The 17,046-nt window shown below is 52.3% G+C and overlaps 2 protein-coding genes across 4 annotated transcripts in view; one reads left to right on the top strand and one right to left on the bottom strand.

Annotated features, from left to right (window-relative positions):
• The window catches only part of Tg (thyroglobulin), a 213,545-nt gene that overhangs the window by 47,024 nt on the left and 149,475 nt on the right, over positions 1-17,046 (bottom strand). The window lies entirely within an intron of this gene.
• Sla (Src like adaptor) overlaps positions 1,568-17,046 on the top strand; it is a 33,501-nt gene continuing 18,022 nt past the window's right edge. Inside the window, exons 1-2 of one of the 3 annotated variants that reach the window (XM_015486503.2) lie at positions 1,568-1,830; positions 13,557-13,654. In XM_015486503.2, coding sequence (XP_015341989.1) covers positions 13,594-13,654 — 61 coding nt within the window. In that variant the 5' untranslated portion in view covers positions 1,568-1,830; positions 13,557-13,593. Of the gene's footprint in view, positions 1,831-10,588; positions 10,706-13,461; positions 13,655-17,046 lie in introns of those variants that run through there. The other 2 variants (XM_048802164.1, XM_015486502.2) reach the window with 2 other exon arrangements.

Below are 17,046 nucleotides of genomic sequence, written 5' to 3'. Positions count from 1 at the left end.
ACTGATTTTCTTCCAAGCTAAACCCCAGGGTCTGAGATGGTGCTTTGCTCAGCAAATTTTACTGACTGGAGGACAGAGTGAGGGAACACACTCTATCTTACCCACGTGGACCATGGAAGAGGCTTTTGAAGAGTCCCCACGGCTCAGGCCTTCTGGGTCCAGAGCTCTCCTACTCCCCATGCCATGGGGAGGCTCCACTTCTGCACATTTCTGCCTGCCTTGTCTGCCCCCTCAGTCTTCCGCAATATTTTCTTTGCTCTTCACAGAGCAGGCACTTCCCTGAGCCGTCGGGGGGAGCATCTCTCTGTTACTGGGTGTCTTCTAAATTTAGACACAGCCCCAGTGTTTTTAATTCATTATCTTCACGAACTACAGTCAGCAAGGTTTCTAAATGACTGTCTCAGGGTACGATGTCCTGGCTGGGTGGGGCCATGGGGCACAGCCCTACATCTGTTCTGATCTGGCTGGGACTGACTATGTGACTGTGGGCCAGCTGCTGTGGTGTCCTCCTGTCCAGACACGCTGCAAGGAGCTTGCAGAGGGCCAGCTGAGCACAGTGCTCTGGCCTCCCAGCTTACGCGCCCATCCCAGGACTGACCTTCCAGAAGCCTCCACCTCTCCCACCAACACAACACACCCCAGTCCCTGTGCCTAGCTTCCCTGCTTGAGCCTCATACATTATGAATAGGGTAATACACACACACACACACACATCCATTCCCACACGTATAAAATAATAAATAGATATATGTAGACTAAATATGTATTCTGTTTCAAACCCATGATGAAGGAGAACAAGGCTACCCATTACCCCTCACCTGATTCATCCGATATCAACACTTGGCCACACTGGCCTGCTTTCTCTCCTCCTTTCTCTTTCTGCATCTTAACATCTTTTGAGTGGACTGTCTAGAAGTTGTGCCTCCACACAAGCACAGCACATTCCCCAGGGGTTGGCATGGCCCCAAGTGACCAAGAGGGCACCTAACTCCCAGGGCCCCTGCCATGGTCCTCTTTCTGGCTTTCCCCCTTGATTCAGGACCCCTCCTGGTGGGGACTTGCTGCCCTCTCTGGCCTCCTATGATCTGGCTCTGGAAGATCTGCTCTTCTTGCTCCCTGCAGCTTCTTCTGGTAGATGCCCAGCAGAGGTGGGGGCAAGTCTTGCCAGGGAGGCTGTGGGCAGCTCAGCCATGTCGAGGGCTGGCTGCCTACTGTTTCAAGTCCCCAGCAATTGACAACTGCCTTTTGGCAGAGCCAGGACAGGAAGCTTGATTCTGGGATCCATTTGACAGTGACATAAGAAAGCTGTAAAAATTGGGAAACTCAAAAAAAAAAGAAGTGACAGTTAGCTAAGCCACAGCCTCTTTGGGCCCTGAGAGCTCCAGGGATGCACATGAGCAAAATCTCAGCCCATCTGCCTTTTAATTAGAGAGAGAGAGAGGGTGAGAGTGGGGGGCGGGGGAGACCAAGTTTCTGAAAGCCCTGGCCATTTAGAATCAAGCTGCCTATATTCTCAAGTGCTTTGTAAAAAAAATTAATAATGCCTCTCTCTTCCCCGTCCTTGCAGAGAGAAGTCAGCTCTGGGTGGTTGCTGAAAACAGGAACCTGCCCTTCTGCAAGCCCCGCGCCTTCCTCGTTCTCACAGAGGAAGTGTGTGGCGGTTTAGCAACTGTGGTGCCTCTTGATAGCAAGGGCTTCTCCTCTACCCCTCTGGAGCCCTGGCCGTCTGCTCATTCTGGAGGAGCAGCCACTGATGGAGAGGCGGTGACCCCGTGCCTGGCCGCCCCTCCGCCGCCAACTCCCAGGGGAGGCCATGCCCAGCGTTTGAAGGTACCTTGGGGGATGTGGCAAGAACTGGGTGGGGAGAGCCATCAGGGCCCCTCCGATGCACAGCTGGCAGAGGTGGACTTTCTGGAGCTAGAGAAGAGCTGAGGACATGAGGGAAGCATGTTGGAGGAAGCCCAGCACCCAGCACTGAGTTTGACACCGGAGCTGCTCACTGTGCCCTGGGTGCACTGTTCCAGGGGAAGAAGGGCAGGGAAGGGGAGGGTGGGCAGGTCACGTTCCTGCCAGGTGAGACAGTCTCAGAGCCTGGTACACAGCAGGCTTATCAACCACCCCAGGCCTTCATTTTCCCATCTGTGAAAAGGAAATAACTGCACCTAGTTCACAGAGCAATTGGCCGGATTCAATGAACAACATGCACAGTGCCCAGTCAGTTTCAGACACCAACACCATGGGTGCCTGGAGTCCTGGTGTCCAAGGGCACACGGAGCCTAGCTAAACTGGGGGATAGCAGCAGTGCTGGGTGAGGTCTGGCAGCATGGATCTTGTTTGGGAAGGTGCCAAAGATAAGTGACAATAACCTAAGTAGGTGCTAGGTGCGTGGGGGAGGAGGGAGCTAAGGGCAAGGTCTATATAGGAAATCATAAATTCTGAAATCACGCAAGTGCAGACTGGAAAAGACTCGGGAGAAGCAGCGCTTCCTAAGGAGGCTGGCACACTTCATTTTGTTTTACAGGTTTACTTATCAAGAGATTCTAGTCTCAGAGAATGACCTGGGCTCTGGCCTCAGAATGGCCTGACTGGGTCTGTGAGTGGGGTGTGAGCAGGTGGGGACCGTCCTAAGTGACAAGAGGGGCATGGCATGAAAAGTCACGTTCCTGCAACTCTCGGGACAATCCTGCAAGCTTGCAATTGTTATTTGCTTTTGACAAATGAAAAAATGAGGCTCAGAGAGGCATTGAGGGGCTGAGGTGGGGAGGGTGGACCTCAGGGAGCACAGGGGAGCTAAGGACAGTGGTATCTGTTTACAGTGATACCCTTCATTTTAGGAGAATTCCATCCCATTTTCTGTGAATTGTCATTCTGCTGTTGACTGTGATATGCTGTGTTTTGGGTCTATTAAACTGTGGTCCTTTTAAAACTGGGTAGGGGGTAAATGGAAGAGCTGGCAAATTCTGTTGCAATTAATAATCTCCAATTAGAAGAACACTATCTAGGAGTACTTAGTGAGTTCTGGAAAGTAGAGTAATGATAACCCACGAAACAGACTGATAGAAACCCATTAAGACTCCTGCGTCTCAAACAGCTCTAGAGTCACGGCAGCAGGATGGCATTATAGGAAGCCAGTGATATAATCAACTATACCTGAATCAACACTCCAGGTCAACCACCAATGAGCTGTGTGACTCTGGGCAGGTCACTTTGCCTCTCTGAATGTCAGGTTCTTCCTTGTGAAAAGGATAAAACAGTTTCCTCATGTGCAGGAATTGTAGGCGATGCAAAGGGCTAAATAGTAGCTATTAGTGTCATTCCTAAATCAAACAGTGAAAGTATGTCTATTCCCTCTGGTATTTCTAGGCAGAAAACTGTTAGCCAGCAATGGTAAATATGGTGGATCAGGTTGCAAAACCAACAAGCCAGGCACTCCTTCTCCATTTTTCTGAATACATATCTCGGCTTGTTCCTCCATCTGACATAAATGTGGGGAGGTTTGCATCGCAGCAAACTGAAACTATTTTCCTAAGATCGAGAAACTTCCTCACTCTGAGCAGCGTGAGCGGGAGCTGTGCTTCTGAGCAGAGCACTTTTCTTACAGACAGAAATTATTCATGCCACTGAGTCTCATCAGCTTCCTGCATTAATAGATGCTGCTCAGTTTTAATTTTTCATTTCACACTCAGCAAGAATTTATTTCCCCCAGCTCCAAGAAAAGCTGGAACTTAAAATTCTCGTAAAGAATTTCCAGCTTGTCAGACCAAATCATTTGAATTTTTAACAACCTGAGGGACATGTTGGTACATTTATGCACGTGCCTGTCCATCCATCCATCCACTGTCCGTCCATTTGTTCCCTCAGTCAACATGCACTGAGGCCACACCATGTGATTTTCCCCTCTCGACACCTCCCCAGGGTTCCTTAGGATTTAAGTACATCTTGTCCAAACCACTTCCTCTCATCTGAGCTCCGCGAAGGGAGGGGCCACAGTTGATTACGGTAACTCCAGGTCCAGCCAGATTTTTTTTTTTTTAATCTGGGCAGCCTGGGACCATGGTGGAGGGCTTGGTGTGCCAGGGGAACCAAGAGTGAGCAAAGCCAGGGAGACTTAAAGAGCTTCAGAAGAAAGGGGGACTTGTGCCCTGGCCTGTCTTTAGGGACCCTGCACTGGGCCAGGCACTTTATATAGAACACCGTTAGTCATTCTGCATAATTAATTGTGCACAGATTATGTGACAGTCTCCTGCAATTCATGTTTTTTCTAAATTGAGGAATAGACATGGAACAAGTCTGTAGAAAGTTTTTGGAGGTGAGGTGGTCAATACATGATGACCACCAGGGTGTACGCCATGAAGGAGACCAAGAGCCAGGGAGAGGGAACGGAGGAGCTGGGGATGTAGGTCGAATGGAATCCTCACATTAATCCTGGGAAGCGCTGCTCCCCAAATTATGGCTGTGTCATCTCTCCTCGCTGCTCTCCCTCCTCATGGACGATCAGCTTAAATCCTGCAGCCTCTGAATTGAAATTCCCAGTGCCCTGAGTGTCCTGACCCCCTCTCCACCTGTCGTTCTCTCAATATCCCCAGTGGTCCAGCCACTGACACCTATTATGAACATGACCCTCCAGCACACAAAGCAGTGGCACTGTCACCTTGTCACAGGAAAGGAGAGCTGTAGCTCCATTCGAGCCCCCACATCTCCTTGTGCTGAAGGGCGTGGACCCAAGAGCCGCTCTGGAGCCACACCGCTTGGATTCAGGGCTTGCCTGTGCCGCCTACCAGCTGGCTGGCTGGCCAGGCCAACTGTGCAGGTGCTCTGGCCTTGACTTCCCAGGTTTGCAAAGCCCTAAGCTCGAGGATGCTGCCACACAGAGGGCGCGGCCCGGGGTGAGCGCTCGTGAGCCCCGGGGGCGAGGACCTTGGCACACATCACACATGGGCCTCTTTTCCTCCTGTGGCCGTGTGCTGAGCTCAGGGGAGCTGGCAGGGGCTGGGATGACGCAGGAGGGCTCCACCAGGTCCCCCGTCTTTACAGAGAGGCAAGTGGTCACCCACATGAGGAAAGGAGCATGCCCACCATCTTGGGGAAATTAGTGAGCCCACCATGGGTTCTAAAGATGTAATGGTGGAGAATAGAATTTGGGGGAAATTGGACTGGAGCCCCCCATTCAGAGGGTTTCATGACACAAAGCTGACAGCTCAGGGCCTGGGCAGAAGGGCAGAGCTGGCAGCTGGGTCCTCTGTAGCAAATGCCAGGTGAGAAGTGACTTCCAACAGTCAGAAGGAAGGGCTGCATGCACAGGGCAGGGGATGGTGCGTCCCATCTCTGCACCTTCTCCTGCAGCCTCACAAGCAACCCCGGTTCTGAAAGTATCTGCTCCTTAATGCAAAATGCCATTATTCTGGTATAAACACAACCGAAGGAATTAGGGCTGGGATCTGAGATCCAAGATTTCAAAGCTGACCCCAACCTTGAAGCAGCTGTGTGATCCTAAGCAAGTACCTTAGCCTCTCTGAGACTTCCCTCATCTATAAAATGGGTGGGCTCTTTGGGGCATCCGAAATACTTAAAACATTCATTAAGTATCTAATTTAGGTCTTCCACATAGTGGAAGCTGGGCTTGACAGCTTGCAATTGATAGCAATCTCTTCTTTTTAAAAAACAAATGGAGATGTCTACAGGCAGCCATTGCACATATGAATAACTGTCCAGAGAAAGAATCAGTGAAGCAGGTGTCCACTCCAGTGTGCCTGGAGCCGAGACCCACCCGGAACATCTCTTCTTAACTACACACAGAAAGGTGGCGGCACAGGCTGGGAGTGAGGCTCGGTGGGAGGTTCCCACCCCAGACTGGCAACAGCAGATCAGTGGCACCTGGCACTGACCGCCCACAGGCTTCAGCTCACCACTGGGCCACTGTCCTGGGCACACCGCTTCAGCTTTTATCTGTTCTTTCTATTTTCTTCTGAACTCCTCGGAATGACCAGCTCAAGGGAGCAGAAGAACCAGTGGCTGTCTTTTTGGCGCCTAGGGTCCAGCAGGGGAGGCGGGTGACCGCAACATCCAACAGCGCATTGCAATCCTCCCCAGGGAGGCAGGGAGGGGGACCCAAAAAACAAACAGCCCAGGTTCTCCCTCGCAGCCCACAGGGAACGTCTGAGGATCTCTTTAGAGTGAGGACACCCCACCATCTGCCTCATGACCAGGACGCAGGGCATGGGCACCCTGGCAGGTGATTCCCACAACGGGCAGACTCAAAGCAGGGCTTGCCGTCCGCACATGGGATTCCCAGTGCCCCTGACAAGTGCGTGAATGAAAAGCAAAACCAGCTCTTGCTGGGAAACGTGACGTAATAAAGAAATTGTGCCTTGCCAATCCCTGGGCCTAGATTTCTGGAGGCCTCTAGCATCCCACAGAGGTGCCCTTTGCCTCTTCCTGCTCTGATGAACACTTCCTCCCCAGGACCCACATATCCTCTTGCGCAGCCAGTACTTTCCCATGCTGCTCAAAAGCTAGCGTCAGGGTAATCGCGCTTGTAGCTGTTTGCTCATTGCTGACCCTTTGATGTCACCAGGTCACAGCTTACTTTGGTACCCAGGACCTGGCCTGGGGCCAGACCCCATCCACATCCTGGGGGTTGCCAGAGAACTTGTCCTGAGCCCAGCAGAGCCAGACTGGGTGGTGCCTGTCCCTAGTCACAGAGGATGGGGCCTCAGGAAGGTGGGAGGGATTTTCTGTGGACTATTGACGCCGTGTTGGGGACAGCCCCTGACGTCCACCCTGCATACCACACACGGCCCATTCTGCTGCAGCACATCTGGGTCCTGGAGGCCCTGCGTCCCCAGAGTGTACAGCTGCGGAGACACTAGTGTATGCTCGGCCTCCAATTCACTGATCTTCCTGGTGAAAACCCGGCAAGGCAGATGGGGAAGCATCTGTGGAGGAAAGCTTGGTGACTGGATAGACTGTGGAGCTGAAATTGGCCTCAGTTTTGTGTGGCCCCCAATCAGGCTGATTTCCATATCTTGAAGCAGTCATGAAACCGGTTGCAACCTTGTGTGGTCTTGAGGCAAAGCTCGTCTCCCTGACAGACTGTCTATCCTGAAGCCCCTCTGCGCCCCTCCCGGACACAGGCCCATGGACGCCGGGCAGGCCGAGCGCTCAGCCTCTCATTGCCGACAAACTACTGTGTGACTTTGGGACCTGCTTGCCCTCTCCAGCCTTTTCTATTAGAAAACTCTAATAGGAATGTTAGAAATACTATCTAATTAGAAATAGGTATCTAATAGAAAACTCAAGAGTTGAGTTGCTACCTGTCAGTCAGCGCTCCATTCTCCCCTGGGGTTGAGGTGTCCCGTGTGGTGGGGGCGAGACGGAGTTCCCAGCGCCCACCCAGTACCTGATTTACCTATTTTCTGTATTAAGCTTCTGAGGAAACTCTTTAACACACAGTTTGAACCAACAAGTTTGAGATGTCCTGGAGGATCCGTCCCCAGCTGTCTCCCTAGTGGCCCTCTTGTGCCTCTTCTCTAGAGGTGGGCGCGAGGAGAAGGCTGGAGGTGTGTGCGCCTCGCCGAGCTGGCCGCCTGCTCCTGGCAGGTCTTGCCCTTGCCCAGAGTCCTGGAGCCGTGGATGTCCCTCAGCGCTCCCTTGCCGAGCTGGGAGAGCCAGGTGGGTGCAGGGGCAAGGTAGGCAGGACAGGCCCGGGCTGCACCTGCCCTAGGAGGCCAGTGGGGAGCAATGTGGGTCACGGGGCGGGCAGCCCTGGCAGCCCCCAGCCTGGGGCTCAGGGAGATGCACCTGCTGAGTTGAGGTCAGGATGTGGTGGGGTGCCCCCGGAAATCCTGCGAGACCTTAGCTGGGAGAGCAACCGATGCCAAACACCTTTGCCAGCTCTTATTTTCTCTGAAGCAAAGTGTCAGACTCCAGACCCAGCTGAGCCAATCCTGAGCCGACTGAGGAGTCACAGGTATCAGTCAGGATCTCCTATCGTACTGCAGGGACTGGCTCCAGCTGGAACTGAGAGTGGGCAGGCCACCTTGTCCCCATAGGGACCTGCATTTGTGAATTTTTAGCTACCATTTATCAGACACCTCAGCTTTAGGTGTGATTTATAATTAAACAATACTGAAGGGCACATACTTGTATTCCAAATTGATGAATTTGAAAGTCAAGGCTCAGAGAAGAAAAAGAACTTGCCAGAGGACACACAGCCAGGAGATAGGGAGCTGGCATCTGAGCCAGGCTGCCTGCTTTGAAGACCCTGAAATCAGGTTCTGAACTTTTTAACATAAATGCAATCTATGCACATGAAGAAAATTTGAATATTCTAGAATTGTTTGAAGGAAAAATTGATAAATAAGATCATTCCCCATCCAAGGATGCTCTTGGAAACACTTTGGGAAATTTCATTAACCATTTTCTATATAAGGTATTTACATATGCAGATTAAATTTTCACAAAATCATTTTGGGGATGGTGGCACACACTGGTCATCTTAGCAACTTGAGCAGCTGAGGCAGGAGAATTGCAAGTTGAAGGCCATATTGGCAACTTAGTAAGACCATGCCTCAAAAGAAGAAAAATCTTTCTTCATGAAATTGGGACCCTTTAAGCACAGCTAGTTTCTCTTTCTTGGTTGTGTCCTGTGGCATTAATGGTTCTTTAAAATACTGTCATGAAAAGCTGGACAACCTCCTGGGGGACCTATTCCTGCCTGCTGACTGCAGCAGGCCTCACAATCTCGCTCCTGTCCTTTCTACTCCCCCCAACAGGATCCCCAGACTTTGACTGCCAATCAGTGCCACATGACTTCCAAGAGATCCCTGGGGCTTCCATGTCCCTCATATGAAAGATTCTCTGCAAAAGTTTATGGTTCTCAAAGTTTGCTTTTGACTTTGAAAATATAATTTTTCTATTGCCTTCTTAGGCCACCCAGAAGGGCAGGAAGGCTGGGCAGCACTTCCTGGTGGTTCCAGGCCCAGGGTGTTAAGCCAGGCCAATCTGCTTTGAACCCCAGCGTCATTTCTTACTAGCTGTATGACCCTGGATGAGCCAGCTGGTCTAGCTCAGGTATCAGGTGGGTGGTGTGGGCAGTTGGGGTGTGGCGGCTACACTGTGCTGGGCTTCCTGCCTGGCGGAGGGTAAGAGCTGACCAATCAGATGAAACTCTGGGTGTCACAGCTGCTGTTATTGGGAACATGTGCGGCGCATTTGAGGTTCCTCCACCCCTGGCCCTGTGCTCCCATGCTCTAGAAGGAGGTCATAGGAATGGGCCTGCAGCTGTCTCTTGGGGGAGGAAGTTTACAAGGAAGAAGGGAAGGCTGGCCTGGAAGGTTCCCACATGGACTCCAGGAGTCACAGAGGCTTTGGATCCCAGGGGACAGGACAGGAGCCCTGCCTTCGGCTGGCTGGAGTCCTCAGTCCTCTCCCTGTTACCATGATGGGAAGGGGCCCAGGACACCTTCCTTTCTAACTGCCAAGTCCAGGTCGTAGAAGCACAGGTGGGCAAGGTTTACCAATCTGTCCCAGGATGCTGCCCAGGAAAGAGGACTTTGAGGGGCTGGGTCCTATATTTATAAGATAACACAGAGCATGCAGCAAAAGAATCCCTGGGCAAACAGAACCCCTGTGCGGGCAACTACCTCATGCCTACAGCAGCACCCTGAGGGCCCTGGCCTCTTCTCACTTCTGTCTGCTCCAGGGGCAGCCTGCCCCCAGGCTGTCCAGTATCCTCTCAGAGGACGACAGCATCAACGGTCAGGGGCAAAGGGCATGGGGTCTGAAGTCAGGAGATGCAGGGTTTCCATCCCTGGGCCTGTGAGCAGGTGAGCAAAACCCTGACCTCCATACCAAGAGGGTGAAAGAGGAAAGTCCCTGCAGGGAGGCTGGCCAGACCAAACAGAGGAGGTGGGCCTCGCACACCCTCCCTGCCTTCCCTTGATCCTGCGGAATCTAAAGACGAGGTCTGGATCTGCTCGATGGGACTTTGTAAAAATTATGATGGCTCTTTTCTCCTATTAATAATTTTCAAAACCATGGAGTCTTGATTGCTACAATGAAGTGGAGTTAAAAGGCTCGCTCCCTGAAGATCAGCTTTTCTGCTCATCTCATTTCTCATAAGAGGAAACTGAGGCCCAAGATCACACAGAGAAACAGCCGTGGTCTAAAGATCGGTGTTGACATAAGGCAAGTCCCAGTTAGATCTTTTGCCCTGGAAACCTCAGAGTCACGCCCAGAGGCACAGGCAGGGAGAAGGGAGCCCCGATGTTCAGAGCCAGTGTTAATTAACTCATTTCTCTTTTGTCCTCTTCTTATTGTTCCTGGAAGCAATTATGTCTCTCACCCTCTCCCACCTCCATCCACTCACAGAACTGTCGCAGGTTAAATCAAATCATTTGCATTTCATTAGGGAGACTGCAGCTCGCACCCTCGGGGGCATTTTCACTCTTGTCAAATAAAAGTCCTTTTTTTTTTTTGATGAGTTAACTCCTTCTTGGGGCTCCCAGAGGCCAGTGAGCAGCCTCTAAGGGGCTGCTAAGAATCGATGGGCTTTTGGTGGCTCTCACAGCCCTTGTCTCACAGAGAGTGAGCGCCAACCAGCCAGCAAGGCAGAAGAGCTGGGTGCCAGCCTCCAAGGGGAAGCCCTAGAAAAGAAGGACCAGGCTCTGAGGACCTGCTCAGCCTCCTCCTCTCCAGACCCCCGGTATGTGTCTGTTCTGGGATGGAACTCAGTTTCCTCATCGGAAAAATGCAAAGTTCCAATTTCTCTCTCTTTTTTTTTTAATTTCATTTCATGTACTAGACTCCAGGAGCAGCCTCAGAACAGCACACCAGTGCTTGAGAAGTGGGGTGGCCATTGGGAAGGGAGTTTCATGGGGAGCACAGACTTTTCTAGGTTAGTTTTCTGGCACAACTGTGACATAATGGACAGGCAGAGATGGGACGTTATGGCCGCCACCTACTGCTCGGAAATGGCTCAGGGGAGGATGGAGTGGGAGGGAGGCTGGCAGGCTGGTGGAAGGGCCTTCCCACTCGGTGTCTGCAGGGCAGACACGCTGGGGGCAGGGTCAGGCACTGTCATTTAGGTGTTTTGACACCTGACACCAAGCATCAGGCACCAAGAGGAGGAAAGCATTATCCAGTGGGACTGTGCTGTGGTGTGGGGACACCTAGGAGAGCAGGGGTGGGCAGGGCTGTCATGCATGTTGTCTCAGAATTCTCTCTGCATGCTGAGGCTCCCTGACACCCGGAGGCCTCAGCAACACCAGAAGGGGAGGCTGAGGGACAGGGGCAGCTGGTGCATTCCCGGAAGCAGTAGGACTGGGACAGGGCGGCAGCAGCCCCACGGAGCACAGCTTGTGTGTGTCCCACGAAGGCTTCAGCAGGCCCGTGTGGGTCAGCCTGTGCATGGGACATACATGACCTGCATGGGGCTGGGCTGCACAGTGGAGAAGGCCACTCGTGCACTTCCTCCCTGGAAACGTCCAGGCTGGGGCCTCCTTGGTGGGGAGGGCAGGGTCCTGCCTGTCCCCAGGCACTGGCTCCGATGGCCCTTGGGGGGGGGGGGCCTGGAAGGGGTTGCGGCACTGTGAGGATGTCTTGTGACACATGTGTCTTCAGGAATGCCTTTGACCAGGCTGGTGCTGGGGACAAGGCAGACATGCCCCTTACTCTGGAGTCAGAGTATTGCTGCTGAAATCTGCACACCCTGGAGGAAGCCCTGCCCCTGGCTGAGGGGAGGGGTGAGCCTGAGGAAGGATGGCCTGGCACCTCCAGTCACCAACACCCACGGGTCCATGGCACGTGGGGTTCACACTTCACCTTAGACCCGAGGCCATTTCGGCCTCACCATATTAGTGCGCCTGAGTTTTTGCCCATCTTATAATGACCTTGGGAATATCAGGATGTGCTGGTGTCTGTTGTTCATGTAAACGTTTAGAACATGCACACTTTTACAAAACACTCGTTGGTTTACTTTCTTTGTGAATCTACCAAGAATTCCACTCTCACCACTGACCCTCCCAAATTAGGAAGCAATGCAGACCCTCCCAACCTCATCTCAAAGCCCGGGGCCTGAGAATCCACACAGATGGCTCCACTTTATCACAGCTGGATGTGGTGATTTTGCAGCTTAACAGTGGTGAAAAGCCACACATTCAGGGGAAACTGGGCTTTGAATTTTGAATTTCTGCTTTTTCCCAGGCTAGTAATATTTGGTGTGACCTGTCTCTAGCCTCAGCTCCCCTCCAATCACAAAGGGAAACAACCCAGACCCTACAGTGGGGCAGGTCCAGCTATGATATCCTGTGGGTCATACGTTCAGTGCATTTGGACTTGGAGTGTATTGAGCATATGATGGGTGAGGAGAGGGCCCACGGTCAGTAGAGGAACAACTGTACACATCGGATCTTGGACAGGACATGAGGCTGGGTGGGAGGGGCCTGGATGGCCTTTGGACCCTTGAATTCCCGGAGCTTTGCGAGGAGCAATAGTGTCTGTTGGCCTGGACACTGGCTGGGGACCCTGCCCCATCGCTTTGTCCACATGAGGCAGGAATGGCTGTACCTATGGATGCGGCCTTTTTCTCTAATTCAACATGGATCATTAAAGACAACCAGGAAATGGACGAGAAATGTCAATGACTAGCACGGTTTTCATGCCAGGCCATGTTCTGTGCATGTCACAAGCCTGACCTCAGTTAATTTTGTAATCAAAGCCCAAAGCTACTCTATGATTCTCCAAAACGGGCAGGAAAGGTTAATAACCTACCCAAGGTCTTCCAGCTTGTAAGTGCACCACTAGAATTCCAAGCTGGGTGCGCTGCCGGAGGAGAAGCCACTGTGGAGCAAGCTGGAGATGAAGCATCAGTGGCTCAAACCCTAGCACCCCCTTCACCTGCTGTGTGACATGGGACAAGTCACTTACCCTCTCTAAAACTGTTCCCTTCATTGCAAACTCGGCTTAGGGACGAGATCAAGATTATTGGCAGAACGTTCTTTGGCAGCACATAAAGCAAGAGTGAGATACAGAGTGTGTTAGGAACTTGTCCTTTTGGGTCCTCTGTGAAAGTATATTGGAGAATTCAACAGACAAAAGATGGCAGGGGCAGCAGGGGCCCTCCTCACCCCTTGTGGCTATAAAGTCAGGCAAATCCTAAGTTTTATGTGCCCTGAATTTCTGGGGCGTGGGAGCTGACTCTACGTTTTCCAAGTGTAGGTTCTTTGGGGCCAACTGAAACGCTGTTCAGCTTCTCACAAAAACACTGCCTGTCCCCTTGGCGGGGAGGGTGCAGAGGAATGGAAACTTCTGCCACCAGCAGCATTTGCTATCAACTTCCCTCTCTGTGGTTTTTCTCTGTCATTCCCTTGATAAAAAGAACTTGAGCTGCGCAAATGTAACCAACATTCGCGAATTGCGTCTTCACATAAAAACAGCCGCCTTTCAAAGAGCAGGCTGCGTGAGAAATGGTGCACCATGCAGCCTAAACTGGGTCATTCTCCACGCAGAGGGCTCGGGGCGCAGCTGACTGTCCACGTGTGTCTCTTGTGCTGTAGGCTTCGGGCATCTTCCACCACCCCAGGAGAGAGAGAAATGGGGAACAGCATGAAGTCCAGCCCGGCGCCCCCGGAGAGGCCTCTGCCCAGCACAGATGGTAAGTCCCACTTCTTTGGTGAGATGCTTGACTGTCCTGAGAGAGTCTTGGTCGGCAAGGACTGGGTGACAGAGGAGGCTGGTACTTGTGGAAATGGGGCAATGGTGTCTGGGGTTTGCAACTTATCTCTCTCACTTTGTGGTTCAAATATTTCATAATTAAAAGTTTAAAAGTATTGGGTGCAGGATAAGAGTGCTGTGTTGCTGACATTTTGAGGTGGATCTCTGTGGTCAGTTGGTTCAACCTCTACTTTATAAGTGGGGAAACTGAGGCCCACAAAGGGACTGTGGTTTGTGGCCCCAGCCATTCACAGAGTCGGCGTTCCACCCAGCACCATCTGACTCTGAAAGTCAGCCTCCTGTTGGCCATACCCCAGCCTGATAAAGTGCTGACATCTGCAGAGCTGGCTCTGTGAGGGTTATATCAGTATTATTTTTACTGGGTTGGAAAACCACCCTAGGACACCCTCCTGAAATAAAGGAGCCCTGTGCCACTGGCAGGACGGCCGGGCGCCAGCATTCCAGGGGAGACCCACTGCTGCAGGTTAATCAGTGATGGAAAAAATCAGCTTTTTGGATAGATACCAGGTTGGGCCAGACTCCCAGAGCTGCGGAGTGTCCTTTAGCAGCTGTCCAGAGAACAGGAGGGACCCTCTGCAAGCCAAAGGCCAAGGCCCCTGCGTTCTGGGGTCAGCTGCGCTGACCACTTCTAAGACCCTTGCTTTAGTTCTGAGGATTCCTAGTCCTCTCTGAGGGGCTCTCTGTGTGGGTTCCTGGGTCCTCTGGGGGACTGAGAGGGAGACATCAGGAAGGCTAGCCGTCTGTCAGTGTCCATAGGGTGGGTCCTGGAGGATCTTGGAACACTTCTGGCTCCCACCTCCATCACAGCCTCTGGGACCTGGTGTCTGTCTCCCAGTGGAGGTGGCCATGCCTGGTTCCTGAACCCACTGTGCCTTGGCACTGAGCAGACTTTAGCGGGCACAGATGGCCCCCTTCTCTGCTGAGCCGACGCTTGACATGACACGGGCTTCTGCCCTCCTCTGGCTACTGCTCATCCTCAGCCCCTGCATCCCCTTAACGAAAAAGTTCTCTCACTTCTGCCAAAATGAAGCCACCCAGATGCCCAATGATGCAACCCGAGGAACCTTAGATGCCTCCAGGGAGAGGAAACCCTGCCTCCCACGCCCTTTCAAGTCGGTGACTCTCCCACTAGCTCTTTGTCTTCTAGCCCTGTCCCCCTCTCCAAGCCAAAAGGGAAAGACTGAATGTTCCCAGGACCAAAGAGATGGTACCATGTGATGAAAGGCAGCAGGGTGTATATTTTGGGGGGCCGTTGAGGAGAAAGTTGTTTACCCCTACCCAGAGCTTGGGGCAGGGGACACAGCCACCACGCCTTCCGGGACTGGCACAGATCTCCTCCGCGTCTTAACCTCTGCTAAAAACTGTGCGCAATGCCTGGGGCCCAGCAGGCTCAGGGCCACCTGCCCCAATACACCAGGTTGTCACCCAGCAGTCAGGCCAAGGGGCGGCATGCTTGAGCAAACCCCACAAAAACACCAGCCTCCTGGACATGCTCATTTGCCTTCACTTTTAAAATGCAAATTATTGTGAAATTAGCTTTTCTTTTTCCACTGTGTGGGTGGGAGGTCACCTCTGCAAGGGGGAAGAGGAGTCTCCCGCCCCCCATACCCTTGATTGAGAGAATTCCCCAGGTCATGCCCAGGTTGAGATCCATGAGACCACATCAAGGACTGGTGGGTGTTCACCCCCACCCCGAAAAGTTTCCCTTATAGCGACCCGAACGTCAGTCCCTCCCTTCTCTCAGCCTACTGGGGCGTGGGGGCAAGGGCTGGTGGCTGGGGCTGCATTCACTAGCTCTGCTGCGTGAAGCCAAGGCCCAGGTTTTTATGGAGGGCTCCCACGGGTGCAGTCAGTCTCACGCTCCCTGAAGGCGGCACCCTCCTTGCTGACTGTTTTGGGCCAGCATGTGATTGCAGTGTCCTCTGACAGGAGCTCTGTGGCAGAAGTAAAGTACCACAGTTGCTGCCAGGCCCAGGGACTTCAGGGCCAAGCTGTGGACTGAAACATGTTTCCTGAGTTTGGGGGAGATCATTCTTCTCCCCAGCAAGACCGCAAATGCCTTAGAATAAGCGTTTCACCATCTGTTTTCCACTAAGCTAAGCTTTCCGGAACATTCCTTATTAGTCTAGTCCCAGGGACTGATGTCACAAAACACACAGAAGCAGCACGACCTGATAGAAAATGGCAGGTTTCAGGGGCAAAGGCCACATGCAGCCTCTGGTAATGTCCCCTGGAAGCTGTGTGATCTTCGGGAAGTCACTCAGCCACCCCCAGGGACTCAGCTGTGAAATGGAAGCTGCAACCTTCCCTCCCTCACCACAGTCTCAGAGCACAAAGAGCGCCAGCGCCATGTCAGATGAGGGATGAAGACTACTGAAAGCACACTTGGGGTCCTCTGGCTGCACCATGTTGTGTCCAAACAGCCAACCCTCAAGTGTTACAGCCGTAGAACTAGTGCCTCCAGAGCTTGTTTCCAAATCATCCTGCAAAGTGAACCATCCCTGGGACTCTGCACAGCTCAGACACTGACACACAGAATTGAATGCAACCCAGGAAACTCCCAGGTTTGCAGGAACAGCAAGTTTCCATCTCATAGTGACAGTTCCGTCACTCGGTGCAACCAGTTCTGTTCTTTGTCTCTTCCCTGCTTATCACCCTGTCTGCAATCACATTTTACGCAGAGGTGGCCAGGTGACCCAATGCTATGCCAGGGTGGAACCCATATACCAGGTGGTGCATTTACGTGGCTGCCTGGATAAAAGGTGTGGGGTGGGTGGGGGAGGGAGGAGAGAGAAACCTCAAGACCCAGCCTGGCACTTCTCAGTGGGGCCCTCAGACTACCTGCATTAGGAACTCTTGGGAAGAAGTTATAGGCAGATCCTGGCTCCACCCCAGACCTACTAATCAGACTCATGGTGATAGGCAGTAGCCATAAGCTGAATTATTTCTGGTTCCCTGGCAAATCTCAGGACCCCTAAAACTGGTGGACCTCAGAGCAGCTTTTAGTCCTGCCTCTGCACCATCACACAGCAAGAGATGAGGAGTGAGCTTCTCATCACAGTGACTCTAGGTCCTCACTATAAAACAGGAATAGTTACAGAATGGCACGTGCTTGCCGTATGCCACACACAGGCCTAAGCTCTCTGTGCACATGAACTACACATTACATACACAGTTACATACTACAGCGGAATGTGAATTTACATATAGGAACTCTAAGTTCTCATAATAGCCCCACTGCAACATCAAGAGCATCCTCTCCAACTTGCAGTTGAAGAAACTGAGGCACAAGAAGGTTAAGTGACTCACCTG

The sequence above is a fragment of the Marmota marmota genome, unplaced genomic scaffold, assembly GCF_001458135.2.
Source record: "Marmota marmota marmota unplaced genomic scaffold, marMar, whole genome shotgun sequence".
Lineage (NCBI taxonomy): Eukaryota > Metazoa > Chordata > Mammalia > Rodentia > Sciuridae > Marmota > Marmota marmota.
The sequence above is the reverse complement of the archived record's forward strand: the minus strand, read 5'-3'. Positions and strand labels throughout refer to the sequence as shown.